At 39.3% G+C, this 13,752-nt stretch overlaps 1 protein-coding gene across 2 annotated transcripts in view; it reads left to right on the top strand.

Annotated features, from left to right (window-relative positions):
• Window positions 1-13,752, top strand: part of dock10 (dedicator of cytokinesis 10) — a 194,761-nt gene that overhangs the window by 136,651 nt on the left and 44,358 nt on the right. For both annotated transcript variants that reach the window (XM_051679641.1, XM_051679640.1), the window contains 9 exons: window positions 1,782-1,900; window positions 2,029-2,098; window positions 9,656-9,769; window positions 9,869-9,940; window positions 11,205-11,351; window positions 11,608-11,691; window positions 11,789-11,885; window positions 12,014-12,046; window positions 13,102-13,280. In XM_051679641.1, coding sequence (XP_051535601.1) covers window positions 1,782-1,900; window positions 2,029-2,098; window positions 9,656-9,769; window positions 9,869-9,940; window positions 11,205-11,351; window positions 11,608-11,691; window positions 11,789-11,885; window positions 12,014-12,046; window positions 13,102-13,280 — 915 coding nt within the window. The remainder of the gene's footprint in view (window positions 1-1,781; window positions 1,901-2,028; window positions 2,099-9,655; window positions 9,770-9,868; window positions 9,941-11,204; window positions 11,352-11,607; window positions 11,692-11,788; window positions 11,886-12,013; window positions 12,047-13,101; window positions 13,281-13,752) is intronic.

Consider the following 13,752-nt stretch of genomic DNA (forward strand, 5'->3'; position numbering starts at 1 on the left):
TCAGCACTACTGGTCTGGGGCAGTTAACAGAAATCAGGCAGTAATAAACTAAAAAAAAAAAAAAAAAAAAATATATATATATATATATATATATATATATATATATATATATATATACATACATATATACACTGGCAGCCAAATGTTTGGAATAATGTACTGATTTTGCTGTTTCAGAAGAAAATTTGTACTTTAATTCACCAAAGTGGCATTCAACTGATCACAAAGTATAGTCAGGACATTACTGATGTAAAAAACAGCACCATCACTATTTGAAAAAACTCATTTTTGATAAAATCTAGACAGGCCCCATTTCCAGCAGCCATCACTCCAACACCCTGTCCTTGAGTAATCATGCTAAATTGCTAATTTGGTACTAGAAAATCACTTGCCATTATATCAAAAACTGCTGAAAGCTATTTGGTTCGTTAAATGAAGCTTAACATTGTCTTTGTGTTTGTTTTTGAGTTGCCACAGTACGCAATAGACTGGCATGTCTTAAGGTCAATATTAGGTCAAAAATGGCAAAAAAAGAAACAGCTTTCTCTATAAACTCATCAGTCAATCATTGTTTTGAGGAATGAAGGCTATACAATCCTTGAAATTGCCAAAAAACTGAAGATTTCATACAAAGGTGTACACTACTTTGTCTTCAAAGACAAAGGACAAATGGCTCTAACAAGGACAGAAAGAGATGTGGAAGGTCAGATGTACAACTAAACAAGAGGATAAGTACATCAGAGTCTGTAGTTTGAGAAATAGATGCCTCGCATGTCCTCAGCTGACAGCTACATTGAATTCTACCCGCTCAACACCAGTTTCATGTACAACAGTAAAGAGAAGACTCAGGGGTGCAGGCCTTATGGGAAGAATTGCAAAGAAAAAGCCACTTTTGAAACAGAAAAACAAAAAGAAAAGGTTAGAGTGGGCAAAGAAACACAGACATTGGACAACAGATAATTGGAAAAGAGTGTTATGGATCTTAACCCCATTGAGCTTTTGTGGGATCAGCTAGACATCTATGGCAAGTGCTACAGGAAGCGTGGGGTGAAATGTCACCTGAGTATCTGGACAAACTGACAGCTAGAATGCCAAGAATCTGCAAAGCTGTCATTGCTGCACATGGAGGATTTTTTGATAAGAAATCTTTGAAGTAATTAAAAAAAAATTCTAATTGTAATAGTAATTTTTCCCATTATTAATGTCCTGACTATACATTGTGATCAGTTGAATGCCACTTTGGTGAATTAAAGTACCAATTTAGTAAGTTAACCATAAGATGACAAACCTCATGTTAATTTAAAACTTGAGGATTTTAAAGTGACAGGATTTGTAAACTAAAATGATAAATGAAGTGAATAAATAATTGTGAACATGGGAAACACTGTACAGACAAACCCTGTCTTAAAATATCACTAGATATCAAAACCATGATGAAAGTGTGTTTGACCTGGATCTGAAATATGATGGGTTGGTTGATTGCTTAGAAAAAGAGCAATTGTCTACTTTGCAAAATTCCTTAAGTGAATTCTGCATTTTGAACAGTGGGCCTTATTCATGAAACACGAGCAGAATTTTTTTACATTTTGTGTAGTTAATTTATTTTGGAAAACGAGAATGGATTAATAAAGGAGTTACACACAAATGTGTTCTGCGTACTGTATGTTTTATAATAAGGGCCAGTGCGTGCAAATAAACCACTCTATTAGTGGGTGCAATTAATTCTTTGTGAATTCCTCCCTGCAAAATTTTAATCTCTTTGAAATTTTTTGTCCTCTCAGGGTCTCCTTAATATGGAGAAAATTCATGTCATCATTAGATTCCTTCCTGTGATCTTCAACCAGCTCTTCAAAGTGCTAACACAAAACGACACTGATGAAGTGACTACCAGCACCACCAGGTACAGAAACCCATCACTTGCCCTCCTGAACACATCAGATAAACACAGCATTTTTTGTATTTTGTATTTTGTATTTTTTCAGATCTAAATGTTACATTAATATTACATGAAAACATCTTATTCATCAGGGTCCTGATCCATATCTTAGCTAAATGTCATGAGGCGAACCTGAACCACTATGTGCACTCCTACATAAAGGTACGTATGTCACAAACTGACTGCTATATCACTCTGCCACAAAAAAAAAAAAAAAAAAAAGAAAAAAAAAACAATAAAAAAATATTAATCAAAATTGGTACAACAGTTAATTCTGGTCCTCTAATCTGATTTAACAAGCAGCATTCCAAGAGTGCTAATATTTTGAGGACAGTCTGTGCAGACCTTGCTGATGAAGAAATTTATGTAGTGGCAAACAGACAAGCAAAGCATACAGTGCTTGCCGCTTTACAGCCATGTTGATATTCAGTACAGCAACACTTGTGTGATATTGCTTAAATAATCTTAAATTATTTATTGCTTAAATAATATCCCTGAAGGAGTTTATTTTGCAATGAAGCTAATTTAAATTATTATATTATGTAAGAAGAAAGACCTTGCAATGTACTGTAAGTGGCAACAGTCAATTAATCAGTTCTGAAATTAACAGGTTTGCATATGGAATTTCTGGGCTGATACGATCATTCACAGCCCATTGTGGCCAATACCAAAGAGCGGTAATTTTACTTTTTGCGTTTTAACCCTTTAAATGAGTTAATTAATAAACTTCAAACAACATCGTTAAAAAGCTCAGAATCTGGACTTCAAAATCTGACCAATTCTTAACTGCTGCTATTTAAGGTTTATTAAATGTATGCTGATTTGAATGAGAAATCAATTAAATTACACTTGCATAAATTGTATCGTGTCATTTCAATAAGTATTTATGGTAATCCTGATGAATCGTTAAATTAAACAGAGAGAGAATAACGAGCTTAGATGGCAATGGTTGCCCCTAAGTAACATACAGTACTGTTACACTCAGAGGAAGAGAATGACAGAAGTGGAGAGCCCAAATGCAGGTATATTAATAGACACAAAGAAAGCACGGGTGTTCACGGAAAAACTGAACTGGATACAAAAACAAAGATGAAGCTAAACAACGAAGCTTTTCAACGAAGGCAATACAAATAGTGGAGATATCTACTCGAAATCTATCACAAGAAGCAATGGCTAAAACATGTGAAGTCCAAACGAGACTAGACAAAGAATGAGAGCCTGAGGTGAGTATTTATAGTGTTCATGATGACATGATTATGGAGATCATTTGAGCATAATAAGTAATCAGGATAGTTGGAGTGGGGAAGAGAGGGAGCAGAGACAGATGAGGGCCTGACAGTAAACCCCCCCCCATGGGCAGATCCCGAGGAACAGAACAACCAACATTGTGGGTGGCTTCATCCCCAATGGGCAGGATGATCTGGGTGTTGACGATGGAACTGTGTGAGGATGGGTCCTCCGGACCATACCCCTCCCAGTCAATGAGGTACTCTAACCGACACTGACGATGTCAGTAATCCAGGATCATCCGGACAGTGTAGGCAGGACCATCCTCTAGGAGCAGTGGGGGTGTTGACTCCTCAGTCTCTATGGAGGAGGGAGAGAGAGAGAGAAGACAGGTGAGGTTTGAGGAGGGACACATGAAAGGATGGAGAAATATGATATTGTGCAGGGAGTGTTAAACGGTATGTGACAGGATTAATTTGTTTATTGATAGTGAAGGGGCCAATAAATCGAGGACTTAGCTTTTTGCATGGGAGTTTGAGATGAATGTCCCTGGTGGATAGCCACACCTTCTCCCGGGATGGAACTGAGGAGTGACAGAATGTCTGGTGTCAGCCTGGATCTTTTGGTGCCGGACCGCACGTTGAAGATGGATGTGGGTGGCGTTCCAGAGCTGTTCGCTGTTCCGGAACCAATGATCTATGGCAGGGACCTCCGAGGGCTCTCCGGACCAGGGAAACACAGGGGGTCGGTAACCAATGCATTGGAAAGAGGTGAGACCAGTGGATGGAGGTCGAAGGGAGTTTTGAGAATACTCAGCCCAGGGTAGGTAGCGGTTTCACTCATGTTGGTTGTTGTGACAGTAGGTATGAAGAAAACGACTTATCTCCTGGATCTTCTGGTGCTTCTGCAATTTCCATGGCCGTGAGAAGACCCTTGAGGGAGATCAGTCGGCAAGCCTTTGAAAATCAGTCTACTGCCATCAACACGCAGATATACCCTTGGGAAGGAGGAAGTTCTGTAATAAAATCTACTCCAAGGTGGGACCATGGACAGTGAGGGACTGGAAGAGGCAGCAGTTTACCAGCTGGAAGATGATGAGGCACTTTGGCTATTGCACAATCTGTGCAGGAGTTGATAACATCCTGGACGAGTTGAGGCCACCAGTACCTGTTCCGGAGTAGGGAAAGGGTCTTGGTGATTCCTGGGTGTCCAGATCCAGGAGATGAGTGGAGCCATTCTAGGAGAGGTGTGCGAAGGGGAGATGGGACATAGGTACGGTCAGGTGGACAAGCAGCTGGAGTAGGTTTGGAAGAATTTGCCTGGACTGTGTGTTGTTCTAGATCCCACTGGATAGGGCTGATGATAATAGATGGAGGGAATATAGGTTCTGGTACGGGAGTGGGCTGGTCAAGTGAATGTAGTCAAGAGAGAGCATCGGCTTTGATATTTTTTTAACCTGGACAATAGGTGACAGAAAAATTTAAATGGGTGAAGAACAGAGCCCATCTTGCCTGTCTAGGAATGAGACGTTTTGCAGATTGTAGATATTCCAAATTCCAGTGGTCAGTGAGGACAGTGAAGGGATGAGAAGCACCTACCAGCCAGTGGCGCCACTCTTCAAGTGCCAGTTTGATGGCTAACAATTCTCTATTGCCAACATCGTAATTTTTTCTGCTGGAGACAGCTTCTTTGAATAGAATGCACAGGGATGTAATTTGGGGGGGTTGCCCTGACGCTGAGAAAGTATGGCCCCAACTCCAGTGGTGGACGCATCGACTTCTACTATGAAGGGAAGATCAGGATTTGGATGCCTGAGTATAGGTGCCGATGTGAAGGAAGCTTTCAATTGCTGGAAGGCCTCGAAAGCTTGTGGTGACCAAGTGAGGGTCCTAGGTTTACCCTTGAGGAGGCTGGTGAGTGGAGCGACTACCATGCTGAAGTTCAGGATGAAAAGTTTGCGAAGCCGAGGAACCTCTGCAGTTCCTTCAAGGTTGATGGTGGGGTCCAGGTAGTCACGGCCCATACCTTGGATGGGTCCAGCTAAACTTCTGCCTTCTCGGATGCGGATCAAGTTATATGCACTGCGAAGATCAAGTTTGGTAAAGATGTTGGCCCCTCTCAGTAGTTCCAGGGCCACAGGAACTAAAGGCAATGGGTACCGGAACTTCACGGTGACATTATTGAGTGCACGGTAGTCGATGCAAGGTCGGAGACCTCCATCCTTTTTCGCTACGAAGAAGAAGCTGGATGCGACTGGTGATGTGGATGGGCAGATGTAGCCCTGTCTATGGGCTCTTCTATGTACTTTTCCATAGCTTGTTGCTAAGGAATTGACAACGGGTAGACTTTACCTCTAGGGAGAGGGGTGCCAGGAAGGAGGTCGATGGCGCAATCCCAGGGATGATGCGGAGGAAGTTGGGAGATTTTCTGTGGGCTGAACACCTCAGCGAAGTCCAGATAAGTGGCAGGAATGGAAATCTCAGATGGCGAATAAAGTTGTGGTGATGCAGCACACGAAAGGTTCAGGATGAGAACAACAGACAGGCATTGAAAGGCACCTTAAAAACAGCATGAGCCCCAGGCAGTTATGACAGGATTATGGTGGATGTGCCAGGGGAGACCTAGGATGATGTCTGTTTTGGAGTCGGGGAGAATGAGTAAAGGCAAGGATTCTGTGTGGAGGGCACAGATCTGGATGGAGAGGGGTTCAGTTTGGTGGGTGATATAACCCGAGCCGATGGGTTTCCCTATTACTGAGCGAATGGGTAGGAGTCTTTCTACTGGCTTGATCCGGAATTTGAGCCGGTTGATGAGTGAGGGCGAGATGAAATTGCCTGCCTTACCAGAATCAAGAAGAGCATGAACAATGAGGGAAGAGGTAGCAACTTTTATCAAGATGTCAATGTAGAAGGGTTTTCTGGATACAGGTTAGCAAAAGATGGAGCTTACCAGCAGCCTTGGAGGATGGATGGGGCAGTTGGTGACGCGGTGGTCCGCAGCTCCGCAATAGAGGCATAGGTTGTTTGGGATCCTCCTTCATTCAGACAAGCAGAATTCACTTACTTAGGTTCCTCCTCAGTTCGAGAAAGAGAGATGGGTGGAGGTGTGTAACCGACTCCAGTTGAACACTGTTTGTGCCGTTGTTCTACGTGGATGAAGTTTTGAATAAGGGCTTCCAAACCACGTGAGTCATCAAACCCAGCGAGATGTATTTAAAGAGATTTATTCATACCCTGTCAATAGTGGATGATCAGTGCTGGTTCATTCCAATGGCTGGCTGAGGCTAGCATGCGGAAGCATAGAGAATACTCAGAGACCGTCAAATTTACCTGATTGAAATGGCTCAGTTGCTCACCGGCGTGGAAATCCCCAGCTGATGATTTGAAAACCTCCTGGAAGTGTGCTGTGAAAGCCCAAATTGATTGCATAATGGAGCCTCCCAGTTTCCACATCGCGTCTCCCCATTGAAGAGCTTGTCCGGTGAGGAGGGAGATGATGAATGCAATCTTTGAGTGGTCATTGGGGAATCGCTAGTTTTGTGTCTTAAAAGCCAAGGAACACTGGAGGAGAAAACTGCTGCACTCCTCTACAGTGCCAGAGTAATTTGAAGGTGATGCCACTGGACTGATTAATGTCGGAGGAGGATGGAGCAGCGGAGGATGAGGCGATGGGCTGAGCATTCAGGAGTTTATCCAGGAGAATCCGAATTTCATAGAGTGTCCCCTCGTGTCACTGGATCTGATGCTAAAATTCGGATAATCGCTCGATGTGAGATGCTGCTTCTGCTAGGTTCATGTTGTAGATGGTCTAGTCTTCTGTTACACTCAGAGGAAGAGAACGACAGAAGTGGAGAACCCAAATGCAGGTTTATTAATGGACACAAAGAAAACACAGGTATTCACAGAAAAATTTAACTGGATATAAAAACAAAGATGAAGCTAAACAAACAACGAAGGCAATACAAATACTGGAGATATCTACTCGAAATCTATCACAAGAAGGAATGGCGAGAACATGTGAAGTCCAAACAAGACTAGACAAAGAATGAGAGCCTGACGTGAGTATTTATAGTGTTCGGGATGACATGATTAATGGAGATCAGGTGAGCGTAATTAGTGTTCAGGATAGTTGGAGCGGGGAAGAGAGGGAGCAGAGATGCATGAGGGCCTGACAAGTACATACTGTATATGTTTTTTGGGGGGGGGGTTTTTTCACATTGCTTACTACTTACTATTTTGGCAGTAATTCCACTACTGACACAATAGTAATATTTGGATTTTCCATTAATATATAATCTGCCAATATATCATGCACCCTTAGAAATTCATGTACAATTTTAAATTAAACTTTTTACTCAAATTGTTATTTTTGTCATTTATAATGACAATTTTTTATTACATTTGAAAAGAATGCAATTTAGACTAGAAATTTTTAGAGGTCTCTGATGACACCTGCTGGAATAAAAATAATGATTACATTCATGAAATGACAACTAAGGCAAGTAGATGGCTTCAGTGCTCCATGCATTGGCTGATCTCTATAAGCCACAAGGAACATAAAACTCCTTAAGATGATAGTAAATTTGTAATGACAGTTTTTTTTTAATTTCATTTGAAAAGAATGCAATTTAGACTAGAAATGTTTAGAGGTCTCTGATGACACCTGCTGGAATAAAAATAATGATTACATTCATGAAATGACAACTAAGTCCAGTAGATGGCTTCAGTGCTCCATGCACTGGCTGATCTCTATAAGCCACAAGGAACACAAAACTAAATGGAGAAAAATAACCTCAGCGAAAGTTGCTGTTCCCCTCTGGCTAAACAGTATGAATGTAAAACCAATAATATTTTTCTATAGTATGTGTAGTACAAGTCTTGTTTTATGTAAGAAATCTGTGTAGATGTTGTTGGTCATTGTTTAAACAAAAGTGTTTTTTTTTTATTTTTTTTATGAACCGTAAGATTAATGACTAAATGTTTTTGAAGACCATCCTGAATTAACTGTGGAAGTGCACGTTAATGCAGTGTCCTTTTGTTATTTGACTGATCAAGGCTTTAGTTGGGCATTCATTTATTGTCTGTGTATTACATTTTAAGAGAGTGTACTTCATCCTAAGATGAAGATGATGCTGGCGAAGGTCAGTGAGGTGCATTGCAGTCCGGCAGGAAGCTTGTGGCAATTCATTTCGGTGAAGTCCATCCTAACTCCAAGGTTCAGGCAGTAGCCAGTAGAGTATCCCATGTCTTATGGTTGAGTTGGCAGTAGTTCATCCTCTGTGAAGTCCATCGAAGTAGACTGAGGTGATGCAGACAGTGATGATTTAAGAGTCCTTCACTGTATGGTTGGTATAGGCTGCAGTTAGTGGTCATCATTCAGTGACCCATAGCAGTGGGAGTGGACAATCGGACTGGACCGGAGCTAGATCTACTTTAAGGCTGGATATGTATCCCGAGGATGAGACAGGAAAACAAATAGAACAAAATTAGCGTAGATGCCATTCAATTTATAAGCATAGTTATAGAATATGAGAAGTGATTCTGGTTCCGGCAGACCTGACTAGTGCTATGAGTTGAGGGATAAATTAGGTGTATGTCTGGCTGAAGAGATGAGTCTTAAGTCTAGACTTAAACTGAGAGATTGTGTCTGAGTCTTGAACAAGGCTAAGAAGTCTATCCCATAGTTTAGGAGCTAAATAGGAAAGGGATCTACCTCCTTTTGTGTATTATTAACAGGCTGGAATTTTGCGATCTTAGTGAACGTGATGTAATATAGTGTGATAGAGGAGCTAGGGGAGTAGTGAGGAGCTAGACCATTCAAAGTTTTGTAAGTAATTAACAGAATTTTAAAGTTAATAAGAAACTTAACAGGTAGCCAATATAGCGACGATAAAATTGGGCTGATAAAATTCCCTTATTTGAATAGTAAAATGAAATAAGGATTTGTAATTATGATCACTGATACAAATTACACAAATAGGCTATGCTAAGATTATTTGTGAGTTTTCACTGCAAAACAACACAAAAACCGCTGCAAATGACATAGCAATTTATGAAAAAAGAGCAGCAGCAAATTCAGTCATTTTTGGCCGCAACAATCAAGAAAAAGTGCCTTGAAAACCTGGTGGGACTGATAGAAGTGTTTGCCAGTAGCAGCAAAATGTCCATTGTTGCCAGAGGTTTGCTGCAGGTTCACCACTACCTGTGAAGAGTTGCAAACTTCTGGCAATAATTTCCAGCAAATCAAAGGCTCATTTGCATTATAAAGAGTGGCAAATTTTCAGCAAGTTTGCCAGATCTTTTGATTTTTGCAACAGCAATAAGTAATAGCGATGCTTGCCTTAGCAAACACCCCTAATAATATGCTTGGTAAAAAGGCTGAGAAATGACTGTTATGGAATTTACTGTAAATAATTACAATTTTTGTTTTGTACTGTGTTTGTGTATGCATGAAAATGTCAGGCTTATTTATGCTTCTCTTTTCTTCATTCAGTTTGTGTTTAAAACTGAAGCATGCGGCTTCAGAACTGTTCACGAGGAGCTGGCCAAGGGAATGACCTCTGACCTGAAGAGTAACGAACAGTCGGTCATCAAGAACATACTTAAGGTGATCTAACATGACCATATCCCTTTGAATAAAGTGATAAACGTGTTTTAGTCTGTGGCCTGATGTTTTATTATTTACTATCTGTTTTATTATTTGCAGTTCTCTTGGTTCTTCCTGGAGATCATGGTGAAGTCTATGGCTCAGCACCTAATGGACTCAGCAAAGCTTATGGTAAATACTAAGGGGCAAATTCACTACAGAGTTGTGGGACTTTTGCACATGGTATTTCAGCACAAAAACCTGCATCATATTCACTAACCACCTGCAAACTAATTTAAGCAGGAGCAACCAGCGCTGAATTTGTGCTGCATCTCTAGTATTTATATTAAGTACTTGTCATTTCTTTCAGCACAAAGACGCCTCCTTTCTATGTAGATTAGTCTTTTGATTGCGCTTCATTCACAAAAATTTCCTGGTGCAATTTATATTGCACTAATAGAATACATTATACTGCATTTATACAGATGAAAGCAGGCAGTAAATTAATTTTATTTAAAAGAGATTTTTGTGTAAATTTTCTATCAATCATATCATGTACAGAAAATTATTGCGCTCAAACAAAACTTCTGTGTCTTCAGGTGTGTGGAGACAAAACAAATGTATAGCCAAATATCACATAAAAAATCACAGAAGTTGCTGTCTGCACACTGAATGACAGTCAGACTGAATAAAAGATCTAGCAAAAATATATATATTTTTTTTATTTTAAAGTGAAAAAGTGCATCGTGCAGTGATTTAAAAAAGTCACTACCGAAGAAAGAAACGTTTGCAAGCAAACGTTTCAACCCATAGCTTTCTTCAGTGCTGTCAATCATACCAGCAATAATTTATCAAATAATAAATCAAATGATGGAGAAGAGCGTTATAACCTGGCATAAATCCAAATGCTCTGTGTAGTCAAGGGCATGGTGGTCTGCTACATCCTCCACAATAAAGAGCTCAGAATCTGCCCGCAAGATCTGTGGGTTTGTTTGCGCTGTTTCCTGATATGCAAAATTTCTTAAGTGAATCAGCTACTAATCCAGCACAGATAGCATGTGCAAATAACCGACGCTTTTACCGGGCACAATTCATTCTTAGTGAATTCCCCCTGATTCTGCAGTAGGGAAGAGGTGAACCAAATATTCAAGGTGAATTTACTCATCATCTAGATAACATGGCTCTGTCATATTATATAACTCAAAACAATGCCTATATAGTCAAACAGTGTTTTTAATAAAATACATATTTATCACAGCAAACTTGATGCAAAACAATGATGATAGCTTATAGATCAACCCTTGTGGGGTTTAAAACTACAAACTTTAATTCACAGGCCTAAATCCCCACAACCACAAGGCAACATCACCATTGGATATACAGTACCATTTAGATACAAATAAACTCTAGCATTGTGACGTTAAGAAATGTGTCATGAATGTGTGTGTTTGTTTAGCTCCCTCGGCCACAGTGGTTTCCTGGAACCTTCCAAAGTCGACTGGAGACTCTGATCATGACAATGTCTGATCACATCTTCTGGAAGAATAAAGATCTGGCCGAGGAAACACGCAGCGCCAATATGGCCATAGCAGCCTTTGTGAAGGTGAGCACGAGTGGTCTTTGATTATTTTGTATAATATATTGCGATGAGCTCAGTTAAAAAATAAATAAATAAATAAGATCCAAGAATAGGTCAGTGTCATTAAAAATGTGTTATTTTACCCAATATTTTTGTTTACTTTGTATTATTGCTTGTTTTTGATTAGAGTATTGCATATTTATAGATTGTTTTAAACCGCACTGTCTACACATATGTTTGTATTAAATAAAGTAAGCCTGACAGTATTTGTCATCTGCAGCGATGCTTTACACTCATGGACAGAGGTTTCACCTTCAAACTGATCAGCAACTACATTAACATGATCACAGCTAGTGACAATAAGGTTTCTGCACTTTTAAACTTTTTCTCTGTGTGTAATGGTCTAGTTGTTTAACTCACTATCAACTTTCATTTTTGATGCAAAATGTTGTTTTTTCCAGATGCTGTGTGAGCTGAAGTTTGAATTCATAAGGGAAGTGTGTAACTATGAGCACTACATCCCGCTTAGTCTGCCCATCCCCTCTGCACGAATCACAGGTCAGAAAACACTCCAAACTTCACCTCTCTGTGTCATGCACATAATGTCATGCTTGTGTCCTCAAGTCCTCATTAGCATGGACCGCACCGCCTTAACATAGTCTCTGTCTCATTTCTCCCTGTGTCAGATAAAGCATCACTGGAAACCAGAAGTGCTCATGGTAATTATGAAATGTATTTTATTGGACGGACCATATTTTATAATATTATGTTAAAATTATACCATTCTTAATATACAGTTCAGAATAACCCCCCCCCCCCCATTCATTTTTTGGGTGAACTAACCATTTGAATCGACAGCCCTCATTTTAATAAATCATTTAAAAAATAATGGTTATTATTTAAAAAATCTTTGTTTTGAGTGTGATCCATATTACTATAAAACAATTCCCAGTAAGACATAACAGGCACTAATTTCCGCCTTGGAGAAACCTTTGTTCAGGTGCTCTATTCCTGTTGTAAACCAACTGATTCAACAACTACAATACTCAGATATCACCAGGACCTAGATTTTACTTTAGACATTGAGTGGGAATCCAACACAGCACCAAAATTGTTTATTGTACGAAAGTAGCAAATGTCCTTGAAATCAAACATGAAATCTATTAACATGAACTGTATAAGCCCAACAACAATATAAACAATTATCAACATGATGACCTAGGCTGAAAAGGAAAATTGACATTTTTTTCTAAATGCATAAACAACACTAAGTGACAAAATGAATATCATAGATTTTGATTGGACATACTGCCAAAAAAGGTTGATAAAAATGTTTAAAAGTTGATAAGCCGGTCTATTTTATATTAACATTTAAAGCAATCAGCATAGTTGCTGTCCTAATCATATCTGATTATATGGTTATTTTGATGTTATTATTTGCATTTATGATTTTTTATGATTTTTATTGATTATATGATTTTTCCCTGTTTCAGCAACCCTATTAGTACAGACCGGCGATTCACCAGTTTAAGAACTACTGGTCTAGAGCTGGAATTGAAGTTCTGGTCTATTTCAGGGGCATCTTTTGAAGTAGAACTGAGAACTGCTGTACTAGTTGAATCATGCTGTCTTGTCTCTAGTCAATCATATAATGCGTCAGCTCACCATGTCATAGCTGTCAATAGATTTAGATTACACTTTGATTGTTTTACTCATGTGGTTCTATTAACATGGCTACAGTCCTCTAAAATGATGTGGTTTCTCTCTCTTTAAGTGGACATTCCTGAGTACAGTCTGACAGAAGAGTTCTGCAGGAAACATTTTCTCACAGGGTTGTTGTTGAGAGAGCTGGGACTTGCTCTGCAAGACGAACAGGACCTGAGACATTTTGCCCTGGCCTGCTTGAAGAATCTCATGGCCAAACACTCACTAGACTCCCGCTATGCCGTAAAGGTAACCATAAGATAGCACCTGAACACCATCAGTGCTGGGCAAAATAACTGACATTATTTCATTTTATAAATGTTAATAGAATTGGCCATGCCCCGCAGAACATTACATTGGAATTTGAGACATGAAGAGGAATTTGCAATTTAAAGAAACTCAACAGTCACACAACAGAGGAATTTCATTAGACCAAAACCTAAAAAATCTGATTATTAATTTTTACTACTTATCCATATTAATTCACTGATATGTAGATTTTTCTCAGCTCATTAGACATTTTGATGAACTCAATACTGTCACACAAAAAAAAACATCTAAACATTAATGTAGCCTCCAAAAATTTTTTCCACAACTTGTCCACCACATTGTTTTCAAATAACATGAAAATGTGAATATAAAATGTACTGTACACAAAATACTGATATACAAATTTTGATCTATTGATTATATAATATAGTGTATAACTATATATTTATAT

Source organism: Myxocyprinus asiaticus, chromosome 39 (genome assembly GCF_019703515.2).
Source record: "Myxocyprinus asiaticus isolate MX2 ecotype Aquarium Trade chromosome 39, UBuf_Myxa_2, whole genome shotgun sequence".
In the NCBI taxonomy this organism is placed as follows: Eukaryota; Metazoa; Chordata; class Actinopteri; order Cypriniformes; family Catostomidae; genus Myxocyprinus; species Myxocyprinus asiaticus.